At 33.4% G+C, this 18,869-nt stretch overlaps 2 protein-coding genes across 5 annotated transcripts; one reads left to right on the top strand and one right to left on the bottom strand.

The window, feature by feature from the left end:
- Position 1: 1 nt before the first annotated feature.
- On the bottom strand, positions 2-4,951 carry LOC111778567. 3 transcript variants are annotated; one of them, XM_023658475.1, is made up of 6 exons: positions 4,528-4,951; positions 3,125-4,250; positions 2,337-2,395; positions 1,971-2,099; positions 929-1,064; positions 2-579 (listed from the first exon to the last, which is right to left on the bottom strand). In XM_023658475.1, the coding sequence occupies exons 2-6, from the start codon at positions 3,827-3,829 to the stop codon at positions 265-267; spliced, it is 1,344 nt and encodes a 447-aa protein (XP_023514243.1). In that variant the 5' UTR covers positions 3,830-4,250; positions 4,528-4,951; the 3' UTR covers positions 2-264. The 3 variants fall into 3 exon arrangements, with proteins under 3 accessions (XP_023514243.1, XP_023514244.1, XP_023514242.1); XM_023658476.1 differs by having other exon boundaries at positions 3,125-3,840; XM_023658474.1 differs by having other exon boundaries at positions 3,125-4,951.
- On the top strand, positions 2,371-11,200 carry LOC111778568 (riboflavin biosynthesis protein PYRD, chloroplastic). 2 transcript variants are annotated; one of them, XM_023658478.1, is made up of 6 exons: positions 2,371-2,375; positions 7,813-7,818; positions 7,904-7,999; positions 8,539-8,862; positions 9,776-10,074; positions 10,405-11,200. In XM_023658478.1, exons 3-6 carry the CDS (start codon positions 7,913-7,915, stop codon positions 10,994-10,996), a joined length of 1,302 nt encoding a protein of 433 aa, XP_023514246.1. In that variant the 5' UTR covers positions 2,371-2,375; positions 7,813-7,818; positions 7,904-7,912; the 3' UTR covers positions 10,997-11,200. The 2 variants fall into 2 exon arrangements, with proteins under 2 accessions (XP_023514246.1, XP_023514245.1); XM_023658477.1 differs by lacking the exons at positions 2,371-2,375; positions 7,813-7,818 and having other exon boundaries at positions 8,490-8,862.
- The last annotated feature ends 7,669 nt before the right edge of the window (positions 11,201-18,869 follow it).

Here is an 18,869-nt window from a genome sequence, read left to right as displayed (position 1 = left end):
ATTCTCAACATCTTATTCACTATTATAAAATAATAAATGATAACAATCCATTTTACCACAACATCATTTCTAGACTAAGGCTTTTGCTTACCAAATTAAGCAAAGCAAATCAAAGCCAAGAAAAAGGAAAAAAAAAAAACTCTATCAGTGCTATTCAAGGAACAAATGAGGCATCTACTAAATCTCTGTTTCTTTTTACAGTAAAAAAAAAAATGAAACTTTGCAGCTTCTACTTCCTCCTAAGAATTCATAATTCAGAAAGGCTTAAGATTTCTTGAACACCATTTTACCAGACTGATCCACGTCGAAAAACTGGTTTATGAATTTATCCCATCGATCCCTTCGTTTTGTCGATGATGCTACCAATGCATCTTCGATTGATTGGCTAGAATTCTCACCTTCTTCCAATTCATTGAACGTTCCATAGGAGGGTGGTAAGTTTACATCAGGGATTTCCAATGCAGCAGCTCGCTCGAGAGCTGCCTGGTATTCTTCGCCATGTCCTCGTTCTACCGAAGCCTGCCGTTGCATCCTCTGCTGCACTGGGATTTCCAAGGCTTTATCATTCTCCAACATGATCTGGGGAAAGGAAAAGACATTTAACTTTTTTCAACCCATTTCAGCTGATGCAAATTCTATTAACCTACCAAAACTTAAATGAATCATCAGAAATACTTGTGCGGTAAAAGGATGGACAAGCTGTCCAACATGTAGCTCGTTAATGTGATGTCAAATAGCCACATGCAGACGCTCGGCCATGTCAATTACTTTGGTACCAAGGACTCGAATATATTAACTAATACGTAAGTGAGTTCATGATCACAAACATATCATAAAAATGTGGTTGGGAACTTCCAGCGATTCCCCATCTAAACTAGAAAATATAATCTTGTTTTACTGATGAAGCAAGAGGCAAAAGATGACTTACATCAAGAGCCTTCTGAGACTCTCTCTCGATCCATATGATAGCATGGTCTGAAGTAGCATTGCAAGAAAGGACTAAATGCTCAAACCTCTTATCTACAGGCACTGCTGTCTTCACAACCGGAGGAAATCTTCCTATCCTGAAAATGGACAATGATATTTTAAAAGAAATCTAACAAGATCAGCCAAAAAAAAGAAAAGAAAAGAACTCTAAGCTTTCAGTGAGAGAAGGATGCACAAGGACCTACAAAAAAACAAACCTCAAAGCTAATTAGAAGAACGGACCCCAATCCAAAAGAACGAGACCAAACTGGTAGTTACGAAAAAGTTCGATTAACGGATGCCCACAAGACCTCTCGGACTTTCTAAAGATTTTACTATTCCTCTAAAGCAAAATGCCCCACAAAATAGCGGGAAAAAAAAACGAGTCTGCCACGGGACTCTTCCCCTTTATCATGAGAAGGAGGGTTCAAGAGGACCTCCTCAATCATGGAGCAACACCCACTGTTACAGTACAAAAGGGAAACGTAGAGTACAGTACAAAGGATACCAGACTTGAGGAAAGTTTGAACACACTAAGGTCTTCGGTAAGCGTCTATCGACCTTTTTCCCTTCTTTTTATTACGTCACATAACATTGTTACCACAACAGAAATACGAAAGGCGAGTCCTGCTAATTCTAACTACCCGGGCTCTTCAAAACTCGAACCATTACATTAACTCTCCTTCAGATCCCTCCTAGCATTCATAAAACAAACTGGAAATCCACCCAATCAGATTCTTTGGTTTTTTAGCTTTTCATCTCTAAACAATTTTTTACAAAGAAGTTGAATAACATTCTGAATACGATTATTAAGAAAGCGTTAATGAGCACCCAATGCATTCAATAACCTTCATCAACAGTTGGAACTAAAAGAGCAAAGAATAAATGACTTAACTGAGAGTTCCCTATCTAGTAAAAAAATGCATCATCATGTCACCAAGTGAGGAACCATTTCTAATTGAACTAACTTTGAACTACCTTAACTTAAATAAAGCCTTTCTTACCTAAAGGGTTTTCGCTCAACAATGTGATAAAGACGACCAGGTGCATAAAGGCGTCTTGGATCTTTAAGCATCTTCTCCTCCATTGTGCATGTATCCTTCAAGCACATCACGCATAATAAACATGGTAGGCTGTTCAGACAAGGATAATCGATCATTACGATGTAAAAGATCTAGCATATAACAAAAGTGCTTAATTCACTAACACGAAAGAAGTCTTCAGCAAATGCCTACGGAATCTTTTTTTTTTTTTTTTTTTTTTTTTCCTGACAATTTTACCATTCATGCTTGTTGAAACATAGATGTAAAATTTGTCCATGAATTTTTAAAAGAATTTAGAAAGAGGTGCTAACAAGATTGTAATTGTACCAGACAAGATATTTGAATACATCTTCCAAAGCTGTGGTAGTCCGAGGTAAGAAATCATCCTGGTACAACACAATCAAGCACATTGACTATAATCATTTAATGCCAAGAGTACAGCATAAATAGAGATTTATTGCTTCCAAGAGACTAAACGTGTGTTCGAAAAAATAGTCAACAAAACCACACAATCATCTTATGTCTGCATACTGCAGAAGTAAGATGCAACATCCAAAGTTCATCATCAAGCATATGAAAGCGATGCTTCTTTTGGGACGTCATTTCATAGCAAACGACACATCTTCAACCCATAGTCCAGAAATTTCAAGCATTGAGCTTTGCTTCTCTGAAAATATCATAGAAGGTAGTACCCTCCCATATGTTGTTTTTAATATTAAAGATATGATATGAATTATGTTGCTTCATATCCCCTCTTATAATTTCATACTATAAAAAAAAATGTTTCTTATAGAAAAATAAGATTGTGTTTACAAGTTCAGTAAGCATTTCCAATATTGACGCGTTTCAATCATTTTATATCAACCATACAGTACATTTTCACTGATGAAAAGCTTTGAATATGATGTGTTACACAGTACAGAGTTCTGTACAACGTATCCAAGTGGCCTTCACTGAATTCATCCGCCATGAACCTATCTAGTTTAAATTCTATACGAAGCTCGAAAAAAAAAGAAAAAAAATTGTTTAATATACCATCTCCAAGATCTTAAACCTATGAGTTATAAACATTCAGAGAAAACAAGTTTGATTGCAATCATATTTGATAACTGTACCTGGAGTACTACAGAATTGATCACGTCTGCATATCTCACTGCCAAATTTAGCGACATGCACCGAGGAGGCGCAATAGCAAAGCATCTGATCCTCTTTCTCTGAATGTTCCCCAATCTATCCTGTTTCTGCAGTGCAATTATCGTCAACAATGCCACTACTCCAGCCCCTAGGGAATGCCCAACAAATGTCAAAGTGTAACCTGGATTCTTTTCAACCAGTTCCTTTAAAACCTCACACTCTGCATCAAAGATCCATATAGCTGCCTTCAAAAGGCCATTGTGTACATACCCACCACAAAACTTCGTCTGCCCAAGTTTGTTATCTAGCAAGACTGCATAATCACTTTCTTTTGCCAAATTAAGCCCTCTAACTCCCAAGACGACATCACCGTGATCGTGATCAACGTAAATCATATATGGGGAAACACGACCAAGAGTTCCTTCATAATCCTTTCTTAGTAGTACCCAATCAGGATTAATACCATAGCCACCTGGAGGAGCCCAAAGTGGGTTCCGGAGATCATCTTCATAGACAGATAGAATTAATCGACAATAGCGAGGAATAGGTTCAAATTCCTCAGTCGTGGCCAGGCTCCAGTTTTCACTTTCATGGCCAGCATTATAGAGAAATTTCAACCACAACCAACGAGCACATGCTATACAGTAGACACCTTCAGCGACGGGAATACAACAGGCCAGTGACATAGAAAATGAGGCTAGGAACACATGAAGTTATAAGAATCAAATACATTTAAAAATGACAGTTTAAGAGAAGAGCTTAAAAAGAAAGAGGAAAAACTGTATTTGAATGCCAAAAACAGTACAATTTTTAACAAACAAAAGAAGGGTTCTTAACAGTAAGACTAGAAATGAAGAAATTCAACTGGAACTGGGTCTAAAACTTCCTGGGGTTCTTCCCAATTCTTCCCAGAACACTCGAATTTGCCAAAAGAAACTCAGATATACTAAAGAAACCTACTGGAAGAGAGCACCGAGAGTTTCTCTCGAACTCCAGAGTGATAAGCCTTACACAACCAGAAATTTTATGAATCAAACAAAGGCAGGCATCTGAAAGGGGATGATAAAGTGAAAGAACAAAACCATTAAACAATCAGCAGCCTAAAGCCTGCAAGAAAGAGAAGCACCACAACAACCCATCACAGATAATCAACTGGGAAACCCTAAATCATCACTAAAATGCTCATTCATACATAAAAAAAAAAATTTAAAAATTGAAGTTAAGATAGAGACAAGAGATGGGAGGATGATGACATCCAAGGAAGATAAATCTTCGCAAGCTGGGAAAGGTTTCAGCCGAGTTGCATTTAGATTAACAACAATAATAGAGAAGGAAATAAACAACAGATAAACAGAGAGAAAGAGAGTGGAAAACGCAAGTATACCTGCCGCAGCCAACGCCAGTCAAGCCCATGTCACAAATGGAATCAAGCATCTACCATGATAAATGCCAAGTTTCCACGAGCTTCTCATAATTAACTATTATTTTTCCTAATGGAATTTAAAATTTAGAGCGAGTATTATTGAAGCGATTGATACCGATGATGGGGACTTCTGGGACCGATCGATCGCTAGAACGAACTCGGTGGATGACAATTTGTTTGAAGGGCCATGGCATTTGTTCGTCGTCGCTTCGATCCTAGGTTCCCTTTCAAAAAGTAGGTACCTCGATTGCGGCTTCTACAGAAAAGTACAACAGATCAATGATGAATTTCGCTGTATGATTTTGTTGGGGACTCCCAAATTCAATCAAAAAGCAACAAAAATAGGGAGAAACAAATCAATTTGTCTATGAATTTGGTTTTGCCTTGTTAATTTTAACCATAAATTTGTAAATACAGACAAAATTGTTTGTATTGTTTTTTGTTTTTTTTGTGCTTTTGTTCATTCACCAAATTGAGCATGATTTTTAATATAAATGTTTTTCAAAAACATTATTGTTTTTTTTAAGCATTTTTTTAATAAAAAAATAGTTTATAATTAAAATACTATTATATTTGCTTACATTTTCTCTAAAGCATTTTTATATCCAGCTACTACAACTATCACTATGAACTAATAAATTCACATTTATATTTAAAAATATTTTCGTCCGAGGTGTCAGAGTTATGATTGGAGTTGTTCATCGATGATAGTTGTCGAGGGTGGTCGTTGGAATTGATCGCCAGCATGAATAGTTGCCAAAGTAAAGTCACTAAGGATTAATGACGATGGGCTACGATGGTCACCTGTAACACCTAAGTCCTGAGAAGAGTAATTTCTCGATTTTTCCTTTTAGGATTCGAATTTTCGAGATTTTGTTGAGAGCTTCGGAGGTCGAAGTTCAAGATGAGGTAGAAGAGAAAAATGCTTTTAAAAAATCTAAAAAATTCAAAAAAAAAAAAAGCAATAAAAAAAATTAGAAAAAAGTCGTCAATGTCACCACCGAGGGGCAAAATGGTCATTTTAACCCGTTTTTCCTAGTTTAAGGTTTGTAGGAACTCTAATGAGATCACGTTTGAAAATGAAAGAATGGGAGTTAGGGTTTGAAGTTAGAATTTCACCAAAGATCTTTCACGAGAACTGTTCAATGGACTCAGGTGAGTCGAATTGGGCTTTTGAATGACCAAAATCTTTCCAAAAACGATAAAATTTGAGAAGTAAGAGTTTCAAGTTATTGTTCTCAGTTTTTCCTCAAATCCTCGAGTTTTACTTAGATTTAGGTTCTGAATTTTTAATATGTTGTTCTTAGAGAAATTTCGCATAAATTTCATGAAGGAAATCGGAGTTTAAGTGGATCGCAAGTCAATGTTCTGATGTACATCGAGAATGGAAAGAAGACGTACAAATTCGACTAAGGATATTACAAGTTGGGCTAAGGCGTATGCATACATCATATTAATATGTTTACATGCTGGTTGGACTAAGGCGTTACAATTTATGTTTTCCAAAGTGTTATTACAAGTTGTAATTCGTATTTTTTTTAGTATAATATGTCTCTTAAAATCTTTAAATTTCAAGCTTATAATTATTGAGATAGTGTATGCATACGTCATACTGATAGGGGCTAATAAAAATAAAACACAAAAGTATGCATGCATCATGCACAAAAATAGACGACACCTTGATACCTATAAAAACTAAAATGGTTGATGAAAGAAAAGTTACTAAGTTACAATCTGAAAGGGACAGACTATGGACCGTAAGGTCAAGAGTCTCAAGGAACAGTAGACGATACTTATTGAGATGTTCAGACCAACATGTATTGGATTTGGTCGAAATGAAGAGCTCAAGTGCATCGATGCAGATAAGGAGATGTTCAATGCATGGGCTAGTGTAAGATTGCAAAACCACACTTAAATTATTATTCAAGTGCATATGCTAATATTTCATTTTTTACACATAGGGTCTTCCAGATGCAAAAGGCAAGCACGGCAAACCATTTCATTGTTATCATGATTTGAATATTATGTTGGACAAAGATCATGCCACAAGATTTGATGTAGAAACTTCTATAAAAGATGACATCAAATGACGAGTAGGTAAAAGCACTACTAGAACTACTACCATTTCGCGTTACAAAGGATGTGTAGGGAGAGGAGACGCTAGGAATGCCAACTAGTAGACATATTTGAACCTGAACGTCGTCATAATCAAGCAAAAGGAAAAAAAGTGTCATTTCACGCAGAAATAATTAACGTTGTACGAATTAAAAAAGATATGCAAACAACCCAACTTCAAAATATTGCATCCGAGTAAAAAGAAAAATTTGAAATGGACCTTGCAAGAGTAAAGGAAGGAGTGAACAAACTTGAACAACTTGTGGATTTGGACAAAGGCGACAGTACTTTTCTAAACATGCAACTTAAACGCANAAAAAAAAAAAAAAAAAAAAAAAAAAGTAAGAACACTTAGCTCTAATGATGAGGAATCACTTCGAGTGAAAGTAAATTTTAGATTATCTTTTTTATCAAATATCTCAAAACGAGAATATTTGATTGAGTTTCGAATCACTCCAAAAATAAGGTTGATCATGTCAAGCTTGAATGATTCTAAACATGTCATCTAAATTACTTCGAATTGCAAACAAACTTAGTCATTGGCTAAAGAAAAAAAAAACGCAAAGTACAAACATAACATACATGTTTTTATGTAGCTTCAGAATGAAAACCCTTAACCTTACTATATCAGGCATTCCAAGAGTGATTACTTTCGTACTTCATGACCAAATTAGTCATTACAAATACATTACGGCCACAATTGGCCACAATTAGCAGCTACGTAAATATGCCTAAAATACATTAAACAAATATCACAACTCTAAATGATCATCCACCCATAATTTGTAACTACCCAGGAATAAATTGAGCTTGATTCTTCTTTAACAAATCATAAATTGCAACATCTCGTAATAATTTGAGTAACATTTTCTTCACATATTCCTTGAAGTTTATCTTACATGATTGATGCATTGGTTTATAGTAGATATTTTATCCGTGGATATCCACCAGACGAACAATTTCTTGTGGGTATGAATTTCACCACCGCTATTAAATATATTTTGAATTAAAGAATAATATGAATTAAGTATAATTATTGGTTGAATTATTAAGTGTTTATTAATTATAGATTTTTTTGTCAAAGAATTTAAACTCTGCACTATATTATAATAAGGATACCAACGGTCACAGTCAACTGTTCTTATTTTTGTCAAAAAGTTTAAAAAAAAAAAAAAAAAAAAAAGGGGGAAATATTAGAGAAATCTGTTAAAATAAATAAGAGCGGAGTTGTATGAAAAGGGAGTTGAAAGGAGGGGCGATTCTCGCTTCTCCGAATGGCGACGCGAATCATGGCTCTCAGTTCCTTCTCCTCCCTCTGGTGAGTTTCTTTCCCCTCCCGAACTTTCCGATGAATCTCACTTGCAAAAACGCGTAATCTGTAAGAAGAATCATGTTTTATGATTTGTCGATATGGATACAATTTTGCTTTGAACTTGCTCTGTTTCTCGATTCCTTTAGTATCCTTTGGTTCTCGTTTCTTGATTTAAGTATTTTGATTCGGTGCGATCTGTTTTTGTTCTTCATTGTATTTAATTTTCATCTCGCTGCTTGTTCGGTGGAAAGTGATGTTGGAATTTTCTTCGAGAATTGTTTCTGTGAAAACGGTGAAACGAATTCCAGGTCGTTACATTTTTTGTTTACTTGAAATTCCCCGGTTTTTACTACTCTGTTGAGTTTGAATTTCTCTAAATGTCCTGGAGACATTACAAATGGAGCAGAATTTGGCTTGATTTAACTTTTAGGCTCTGCTAGGGAATTTTCATGTAAACTCAAGTTGTGTTGCTGATTGTTCTTACTTGATGTTGAAGGAATGCAACTCCAAAATTTACTCCACCTATATCCCTTAATTTTCCTCAGTATTCATCAATTCACCATCACCATTACCATCACAACGACGAACTTGGGCTCTATGATTGCTCAAGATCTAGGGTTTTGAGTTCACTGAAATGGACGGTTAAATCAGAGAGATGTAGGAGAGGGCATTTCGCCAAATGTGTTAGTGCGATTCAAGACACTGATTGTGATGCTGATGATGAGGTTTACATGAGGAGGTCTTTGGAGATTGCAAGGAAGGCTGTTGGCCACACAAGCCCAAATCCCATGGTGGGATGTGTAATTGTTAAAAATGGGAAGATTGTTGGCGAAGGCTTTCATCCTAAAGCAGGTCAACCTCATGCTGAGGTAAATCTCTAATTCCATTCCATTTTCTCGCCACAACTTTACTCTTTTCAGAGTTTATGCGTTTTGGCTTTACAGAGGTGAAAACTTGTAGTTATTTATAACCTATAGAATCTTTTTTTGTGCTTTTATTCTTGGTTTCATGCTTTTTCTAGAATGTATGACAACTTTTTTTAAAAGATAATTTTAGAGATTGAAAAAGATAGAAAAAAAGGAAAAGTGAGAAAGATGAAAAGAAGGGTTGTCGAGAAAGAGCTAGATAAGCAAGAGATAGGTGGATAAAAATTAAGAACTACACAAAAGGCCCTTTAGGTGGTTGGATATGATTTTGTTACTAACTTTTAAGAAGTTCGTATTCTATCCCAAATTTTCAACTTGTTCGAAAAGAACCCCTTTGTGTTAGCACATTTGTTTAATGTTTAATGGAAATTAGAATATTGATGGTAAATTGAAACTTCTCAAATGTTTGGAGCAAAATTGAAACCAACTATAAACGTTGGAGACATTTTGTAATTTTGTTTGTTTTGTATGAAACTATGAAACTAAGATCATGTTGCCATGTTTCGTTGTTATAGTCATAATAAAAATTGTCAATAGAAAGTATTCTTTACAAGATAAAAATTGAGGTTAAATATCATGGACAAAATTGAACTTGGCTACACAGATTAGGAGATGATTTAGAAAACAAATTGAGTCAAAAAAGTTAGGAGACAAAAAGACAAATTTTAGAATTTAAAAAAGAGAAATAAGAGTGAGACTTTGAAAAAGAAGACTTATTCTTAGATTTTCTTTATTCTAAAAATATGCTTATATTTTATAAAGATTACTGCAACAGGTTATCAAACAAGATCTTACCCATCTGTTTTGTGATTTAAAAGTGCCACTGATTTTTTGAAGCAAGAAATGAAATGATTAGGTATTTGCTCTGCGAGAAGCTGGGGATTTGGCAGAAAATGCGACAGCATATGTTAGTTTAGAGCCATGCAATCACCATGGAAGAACTCCGCCGTGCACGGAGGCTCTAATAAAAGCCAAAGTGAAAAGGGTGGTGATTGGTATGGTGGATCCAAATCCTATTGTTGCTTCCAAAGGTGTCCAACGACTCAGAGATGCAGGAATTGATGTGACTGTGAGGATGGAAGAAGATTCTTGCAAGATGCTTAATGAAGCTTATATTCATCAAATCTTGACTGGGAAGCCTCTTCTTACTTTGAGGTAAATTCCATTTTTGGAAAAATTGCATTTGTCAAAGTTTCTCATCTATGAATCCCTAATACTTGGGTTAATATCCCTAAGTCATTCACTTATGCCAAACACTTTTGATAGTCTAATACATAGAACTTCTTTTTATTACATAAATGGATAGATTTACTGAGATTTAAGTTCCTTTATTGTATAAAAATGATACGTATTTGTAAACAATGCATGCTTTATAATAAGCATGTAAACTAACGTGTCACAATGTTGGGTCATATCGTATCTATGTCTCATCTCATGTGTTTTTTTTTAAACTGCTGACTTATGGCGACGCCTGATTGACCACAGGTACTCCCTCTCTGTAAATGGCTGCTTTATAGATCAGGTTGGGGAAGGAGCTGCAGACGCTGGTGGCTACTATTCACAACTACTGCAAGAATATAATGCTGTTCTAATTTCTCCTACCTCATCATCTGGGGAATTTGAAATTCCTGCATCCAAAGAACTTGGAGCCAAGCAGCCCCTTTGGATCATTCTACCGAGTCCTGATGGTTCGATCAACATTCCTCGCATCACAGATGCAACTACGGAAGTAGTAATCTTAACCGACAAAGAAGCGACTGTGGCCGAGAAGGGGATTGAAACGGTAGTTGTGGATCAGTTAAGTTTGGGGAACATTCTAGATTACTGCAAGAACCAAGGACTAAACAGTGTGTTGTGGGACGTGAGAGGAGAGTTGGGAGTTCATGAAGAACTTCTAAAGGAGGGTATTGAGCAGAAATTGTTGCAGAAGTATGTTGTGGAAATGTTGCCACAATGGAAGGAGAGCCGAAGTGGGAGGTGGGAAGCTTGGTTCAAGAGTATGGGTGAAAGTCTGAAGTTGAAGAGTTTGCAGCCCAGGATTTGTGGGGAGAGTGTTATTTTGGAAGGGAATTTCTAACAAATATTGGCCATTGAAGTTCAATAAAGGTGAGGGTATTGAACTTTTTATGTTCTCCACAACACAGCACAGCACAGCACTGCACTCCTTTGGTGTTTAATCAAGACAATGAAGGTGGTGCATTTCCCATTCTTCTTAATTAATCTTAATCATTGATTATAGAGCAAATTTTGGGGAGATTATTCCCTGATTTAGTTGCATAAATCCACTTCTCTGATAATTATAATAGGTGACCAATTTTAAATTTTATTGAAACTATATGGATTAAATGAGGATGGAATTCAAAAGAAAATAATTTTTTAGTCGTAATTATATTTGGTGATTTCACAAGCATTTTAGAAAGTGGGAAATGATTGGATTTCTAATTTGTTTGTAGTGTAAAAATATTCATGGACCATATCTAATCCAATACCAGATTTCTGTACTGAACTTTCAATCTGACAAGGGAGAATGTAGAGAGGGCGACAAAGCAGAGACTTAAGAGGACTTCCCCATCCCATTTTGTCATTTCATTTTCTATATTAAAATTATCCAATTTCGTGCAGATCTAGACATGGGTTCTTTGTACACAATTCAGAAGTTGAGTTCCCGACAGCAATTATTTCTTATTTAATTTGTTTACAAAAATTAAATTATTTCCACTTTTTAACTTGGCCAAAGGAAGGAAACATTTCGACTAAAGTAGACAATATCGACTAGAAATAATATTAGAGCCAGATACTAAGCGGATTGTGAGATCCCACATCTGTTGAAAAAGAGAACAAAACATTCCTTAAAGAGTGTGGAACTCTCTTCCCGAGCTAAAGCAGACAATATTTGCTATGGGTGGACTTGATGAAAACCTCTCTTTAATACACGTATTTTAAAATTGTAAGACTGACGATAATACGTAGCATACTACAATATTTGCTAGCGGTAGGTACTACGTACTCTTCTCGGGGAATTCTTGCTCCCCTCAAGAAAAATGGACATCTATGAAGAAAGAGAGTCAAATTTGAGAGATAAAAAAATGGGTGTTTATTTATTACCGTTTCTTTTTTAATTACAATATTTATTTCTAAATCTTTAAAATGAGTATAATAAATTCATATTTAGTGTTTAAGAGTTCTTAGCCTCCTACCATTTGATTGCATTTAAATTTTAAAATTTTAAAATTAGACATTTTAACTCTTAGGAGTGATTTTGTTTTGACTTTATTATTATTATTTTTCAACTAGACATCCATTCTTATATAAAAGTGTTAAATGATAGTTAGTCCTAAATTATATATATATATATAATATTTTATTTTTTTATTAAAGATAAATATCTAGATAATTGTTCCTACCGCGAGAGGTAAGATATTCTATTGATTGCTTTTTCAATTTTCTTTGTAATTTATTGGATGATTAAGATATTCTATTGATTGTTTTTCCAATTTTCTTTGTAATTTATTGGATGATTATAAAGAGAGAATTTCACCATTATTTAGTGGAGAGAAAATTCACTGTTATTTAGTGGGTTGGTTTTAGCAAATATTGTTATGGTATCAGAGCTGCGTTGGTTTAGCAATTCCAATCCTTTATTTTCAATAGCTTCTGAATTCTCTACTATCTTCTTCTCCACCACTGCTGGATTTGACGTCATAGGGGCAATCTTTAGGCTGTTGCAGGCGGAGCCGATTGAGTACTCTTCGACTCCACCTTCTTGACCTCCAAATTACCCTTCGCCATACTCTGTACATACAACCTCACATTTTCCAGCACAATCGGTTTTTCCTTAGCCAACATAGCCTCTTTCATTTTCTTCCTAATCTTCCCTTCATCCTTCGTAGAAACCCTAACCTCAGGATCCTCATCAGCGCTCTCATCGAAAACATACAGAATCTTGAGAAGCCTATTGACCTTCTGCAGAGATTTACCCTCGAAATCCGGATGCCGCACTGGCCTCTTCACCAACCAAGTCACCACTAGCCTCGTCGCCAAAATCAGCTCCTTCGCCCACTGTGGAGACTCTTCCGGCTTCAATACTGTCGTCGTCCCTTGCTTTTGGGGTGGCTCCCTCTCTGTCCATTAGAACTTCACCACCTACTATAACGTTGACTACTTCTCCACGGGCTCCGCCTACTGCTCCTTCGGAGTCGTCAGCATAAACTTCAGTTGCAAAATATGCTCGAGATATTCTTATTCGTGCTCATTTTCTCGATAGCAAACCAGTCCAAAAGGCGTAGACCCCACTTCGTCTCCGCCCCTCTCTTTCTTTCTTCTTCTAAAGTACACTCCAAAGTCCGCATTCTCAGTTTCTGCCCTCTTCTTCCTCTCTTCTTCATAGCCACCATCAAGTCATTATCTTAATTCTGAAACCTCTACCTTGAGTCTCTATAGTACACACCTTCCTTTTTCTTTTTTTTTTATACGCCGCTTGACCAAGGCCCTTCAAATTACCCTCTCTCTATTCTCCTTCTTTCTCTCGACTTGGATGGAGTATGTAGACGTTCAAATATGAAGATATTATCAATCGATGGTTTCAATTTGGAGTAAGAGCTGCAACAGACTAATGTCGAAGCTCGTTGGAAATTTTCAATAAGGGTGAGGATTTTGTTTGAAATGGTTTTCTTCCATTAGTAATAGATTGTTAAAAAGTTGAAGGATTATCGTCATCCAAGGTGAGTCATCAAAAAAAAAAACATCATTAGAAAGGAAAAAAATACAGCAGGGAGCATGTGAGTGAAAATAAAACATGTTATAAAAGGAAATGTGTTGGTATGTAGGGATAATTTTCACTCTTAGAAGCAAGACAAGTAGACAACATAGTCATGTATAAAAAAGACAGGAGAATGTCGGAGCCAATGTAAATGAAATACGTATTCCAAATCCAAGTTTGGATTTTGGATATGAAGGGTTACATTAAATTTATGAACATTTTAATTATTAGAAAATATGAANAAAAAAAAAAAAAAAAAAAAAAAAAAAAAAAAAAAAAAAAAAAAAAAAAAAAAAAACCTAATTTGAAGTATGAGCAAAGTGTTGCTCAAATGTTTGAAACCTTATCTATAATTAGTTAATGTGTCCACTCATGTGGTTGAAATATAGGCCCAATATTCCGCCCTATAACTTTCATCATTTAAAAAACAATATTAATTTTTTTTTTTCTAAATACAATAATTATGAAAATATCATCATATTAGCTAATATATATATATATATATGAATAGACAGCTTCAAATTAAAATTAATTAAACTAATTTTAATATTTTCTTAAAAATTGATGATGTAAAGAAAAATGTCAATAAATATGTATATATATATATATATATATTTTTAAATAGACAATAAATAAATAAATAAATAAAATAGGGTCAAAATGATCAACATTTGTAGGCGTAATTTAAAGACTTTGATGTTTAAAAGGACAAATGTTGCAATAAATGAGGAATTTGAATTATTGATTTTTGCTTTGTAATTTAATGCGACAGTTGNATATATATATATATATATATATATATATATATATATATATTTAATTTTAGTATTGTTTTCAATTTTTCATTATCATTTAACAAACATCAAGTACATTATATAAATAACCACTTACCAACTAAAGGAACAAGATTAAGTATTATTGTAAAATTTCTATTCAATAATTTGCATTACAAAAAACGGTTTTTTTTAATTATTTATTACAATGGGATAAACGAAATCGATTACAAACAGCTAAAAGAGATCAATATTTGTTAGATATAAGTCCCAAGAGCATGATTGCATGTGTTTGCATTTACATGGCTACCTATGGTGGGGTCACTTGCTGAGTATTCTTTGAATTATTAAAGTCGTGTGCCACATCATTTTTCAAGTAAACGTAAGGCGCACATGAATGGAGGACGACGGCATCGTGAGCAGAGATTGTGGCACGTGCATAGGGTAGACTCATATTTAAATTTTTAGTCTTCGGTTAGAATATGTTGTTTTGCATTTGATTGTTTTAAATTATTTTGTATTTGTTTTTATTTTCTCTAAATTTCAGTATTTTGTATTTAAACACATAAAACTATGACTGTGTTTTCAGAGATGATTATGTTTTAAATGTTTTCGACATTTATATTATAGATGATGTTTTCTTTTAAGAGTTATATGATCCATGTATCTTATGGTATTATATTCACGTTATATACCCTATGAGACACTTGATGAGTCATGAAAAGTATGGGAGTATGGTGTGCCTCGTAACCATGTTCCATGATTCAAAAATGTAGGACCATGTTAAGAACAACGACAAAAAATTTGCAGAGTCATGAACTACTCACGATACAAAGAAATCTACTCACTAATTGTCTCAAGAAATCGTTTCTGTTGTGCTGGATTTGACAAAGTTGCAACCATAAAATATACTAAGAATTCTAAGAGATCAGACAACTTATACCAACCTCACTATGATACCTACACCATACTTAAATCTCCAAATATAAATTTAGATTCTATACTTTTAAGTGATAAATCTTAAGTGTAAAGATCTCATCATTTTCTCCACAACTCGTACTTCTCTCCTACCGTGTCTCTCCATTTCTTGAATAATAGAGTTTATACGATAGAACTAATCACAAATTGATTCTAAACTCTTCTGGTTATAGAGCCTCAAATATGTTCAAACGATTTTCTTCCCTCTATATCCACGCCCTTAAATGCTTTCTTCAATACCTCTCAAGCTTCTTGAGAAGACTTTACAAAGACGATCCACTCAAACGTGACGTCGTCTATCCTCTATTCATAAGTAAGTTTGCGTGTGGTTCGGTTCTAATATATATATATATATATATATATATTAAAATAATAAAAGTTAGAGGTGGAGAATGAGTTAGGTTAGAGAGGGCATCTTCCGTCCCTACCTCGAAAGAGAAGATGTCGGGTCCCTACCCTCATTTAAATTCATACTTTCTTGTCTCAATCGAGTTTGCCCCACAAATAAATTCACACTCTATTCTAAATTAATTATGGATCTTTCAAAAGTACCAAACTCTTTAATTTTTTAACAATTATTTTTTATTCACAAAAAAGGTAAATTTTACATCATAGTAATTTTTTTTTTATTTTAAAAAATGTTGATCTAACATAATTCAAAGATAAATATAAATTAAAAGTTTGATTAAAAAAAAAAAAAAAGGTGATTGAAAGTTTGAATAAGTGGAAACACCTTTTTTGTTTGTGATCAAAGGACTAATAATAGTAATAGTAATAGTAAAATAGTTAACTTTTGGTTATTTCTTCAATGTGTTAATAATGTCTTTGAACAATTAATTTTTTCAAAATCATACCTTTCTTTTTGTTTTAACACTATCATTTTGTCATTAACGTCCTTCTTAATCACTCCCAAACTACGACCATATTGTTCCCATTATCATATTTTTTTTCCAATCTATTTTTTAATCCTCTCTTTGTAATCGTTCGTGTTTATTTTCTGCTCAATGTTCACTCTTTTGTTAAAGGCTAAGTTTTTGTGTTTAATTTATTGTCATAATAATATACCTGATTGTAACAGTTCAAGCATACCTATATCTAAATAGAACAACGTTTGGGATGAAAAATTTAATGGAGTGCAAAGATAGATATTACGTGCTTGGTCTTCTTTTAAGATTAAATAATTCTCTAAAATTCAAAGGACAAAATAGTAATTTCACTTAAAAGATATTTTTAAAGTTATTTTTTTTATATAGTGTCTGACCATCTAGAGACTTTAGGTCTTATTCAACTTTTTGGATTTGCATATGGAAATTCAAATTGTATGGCTGACCTTTCTCTTCATCTTATAACATCTTTTTCTTTTTATTGCCTAAAAATATTAAAATAAAAATAAATAAAATTGGACGTATCGGTAACACAAATAGAACGGTTAGTATCATGTTTAATGATGAATGTTTTTTCTAATTTTTTTTTTATAAAAGTCAACTTTAAAAAGTTTATAGATTTTATAGGTATTTTTATTAATTTAGTAACTAAGGAGTTTATAAAATCTAAAATATTTTTAGTAAAATTGTGTAACAAATATATATTTTGATATGATAAAAATTTATGTATTTATTTAAGAAATAAAATAATGTGTTTTACAAAAACAGAATATGAAAACATAATAAATAAAATAAAAGAAAGGTGTGTGTTGAGAAAGGGAAGAGCAAGTAAATTAATTAAAAAGAAAAGCGGAGGTCAACGCTTTGACTTAATTTATTTAATGAATCTCTGTTGCTTTCCAAAAGCTTAAATATGTTGTGGATCCGCTCCTTTTTGGACAATTATTTATTATTCATAATACAACCAATCTCCTACTTTTTAATTAAATATTCATACCAAAATAAAACTAAACTATTTTTTTAATTAAAAATTCTTCAATCTCAAATTTTCTAATTAATCCTCCCAATTCTAAAAATATTATAATTTTCTCCCTTAAATTATAATCATCGACCCAATTCCTAAATTTTAGATTAGGTTATTTAAAAAATACGATGATCTGAGAGATTGAATTAATCCAACCCAATTTCGTAAATTTTGGGTTAGGTTATGAAAATTTTGTATATTGAATCAACACGAAATTTATGGTTAATTTTAAAATATATATTTTTATATTATTTTAATTATTAGAAGGTAATTTTTTAAAATATATATTAAAATTAAGTTTGTATTAAATATTTGAAAGAGCGGGTGTGAGACGGGTGATGTAAGAAGGGGTGTGTGGTGAGTGCAACAGGGGGTGAGAATATCAGTGCTGATGTTAGATATTTGTTATTTTGAAATTGAATATTGTGAGTTTTAAATTCATAAAAAGCTGTCATATACGAACAAACTAAGTTTCTCACGGTGGCTGGGCCCCACCCTCCACCGCACACTATCTCTCACGCGCTTCGATGCCGCGTGTCTTCAGACACTGATGGGGCTCTCTTCCATACTCCCATTATAAAAATCTCATTTCCTTTTTTCCGATTTTTTTTCTTTCTCCCTTTCTAAAGTATATATTTTCTTTTTTAAAAAAAAAAAAAATTATTATTTTTCATGTTTTAATTCCATATATTTTAATTTTTTTTCTTTTCTAATTTCTATTTAATGGTTGTTTTAAAAAAAATATTATTATTTTTATCCGTGAAATTAATAAGGATCAAGATATAATATTTTATGAGAGTCGAAAAAATTAAGTTAGAAAAATAATTTTTAATTGCTCTTTTTTTTTTTTTTTTTAAATGCCTATATCACACGAGTAGAAATTGTGGCACGTGCATAGGGTAGATACATATTTAAATTTCTAGTCTTAAAATTAAAATAGATTCTCTTGCCTTTCATCATTTTAAATTATTTTGTATTTGTTATTTTTGAATTCCAGTATTTCATCTGAAATACGTAAAACCATAACTGTGTTTCTAGAGATAGAAGATGGTTAAATGTTTTCGACATTTATAATATAAATGATATTTTCTTTTAAGAGTTATATTCTGCATTTTAGCAAAGCATGAGACATTAGTAGCGCTGAGTAAGTAGAAATTTAGAGTCATTACACCCTAATAGCTCAAATCCTTGGTGTTTGGTGTAACTGATCGAAGAACCAAGTCTTGCTCTTTAAAATGTTGCATTCACACCCTTAAATGTTTTTCATTCCAAGCTTACAAAGTTTACAGAGATCGAGGCAAGGAATGGTTGGAGTGAGACTATGATCATGTCTCACTTATAAAAGCTAAAATTGTACGTTTAGACGAAAACTTTCTATTCCAAAACTTGTAAGGATCAAAGCTATGAGCGATTAAGGTTGAGACCATGATCATGCCTTACCCATAAGACGTAAGATCTTATGCTTAAATAAATAAATAAATAAAATCATTCCAAAGCTTGTCGAGATCGGGACTAGAAATAACTAAGGTGGA

Source organism: Cucurbita pepo, chromosome LG17 (assembly GCF_002806865.2).
Source record: "Cucurbita pepo subsp. pepo cultivar mu-cu-16 chromosome LG17, ASM280686v2, whole genome shotgun sequence".
In the NCBI taxonomy this organism is placed as follows: Eukaryota; Viridiplantae; Streptophyta; class Magnoliopsida; order Cucurbitales; family Cucurbitaceae; genus Cucurbita; species Cucurbita pepo.
Note: the sequence above shows the minus strand (reverse complement) of the source record. Positions and strands in the feature narration are given on the sequence as shown.

Coding starts and splice junctions, on each gene's coding strand:
- LOC111778568 (XM_023658477.1), top strand. CDS start 7,956: ATGGCGACGCGAATCATGGCTCTCAGTTCCTTCTCCTCCCTCTG. Junction 8,000..8,489: donor AGTTCCTTCTCCTCCCTCTG/GTGAGTTTCTTT, acceptor TTGATGTTGAAG/GAATGCAACTCCAAAATTTA. Junction 8,863..9,775: donor CAGGTCAACCTCATGCTGAG/GTAAATCTCTAA, acceptor TGAAATGATTAG/GTATTTGCTCTGCGAGAAGC.
- LOC111778567 (XM_023658474.1), bottom strand. CDS start 3,829: ATGTCACTGGCCTGTTGTATTCCCGTCGCTGAAGGTGTCTACTGTATA. Junction 2,396..3,124: donor TCAATTCTGTAGTACTCCAG/GTACAGTTATCA, acceptor GTGTTGTACCAG/GATGATTTCTTACCTCGGAC. Junction 2,100..2,336: donor GTATTCAAATATCTTGTCTG/GTACAATTACAA, acceptor TTGTCTGAACAG/CCTACCATGTTTATTATGCG.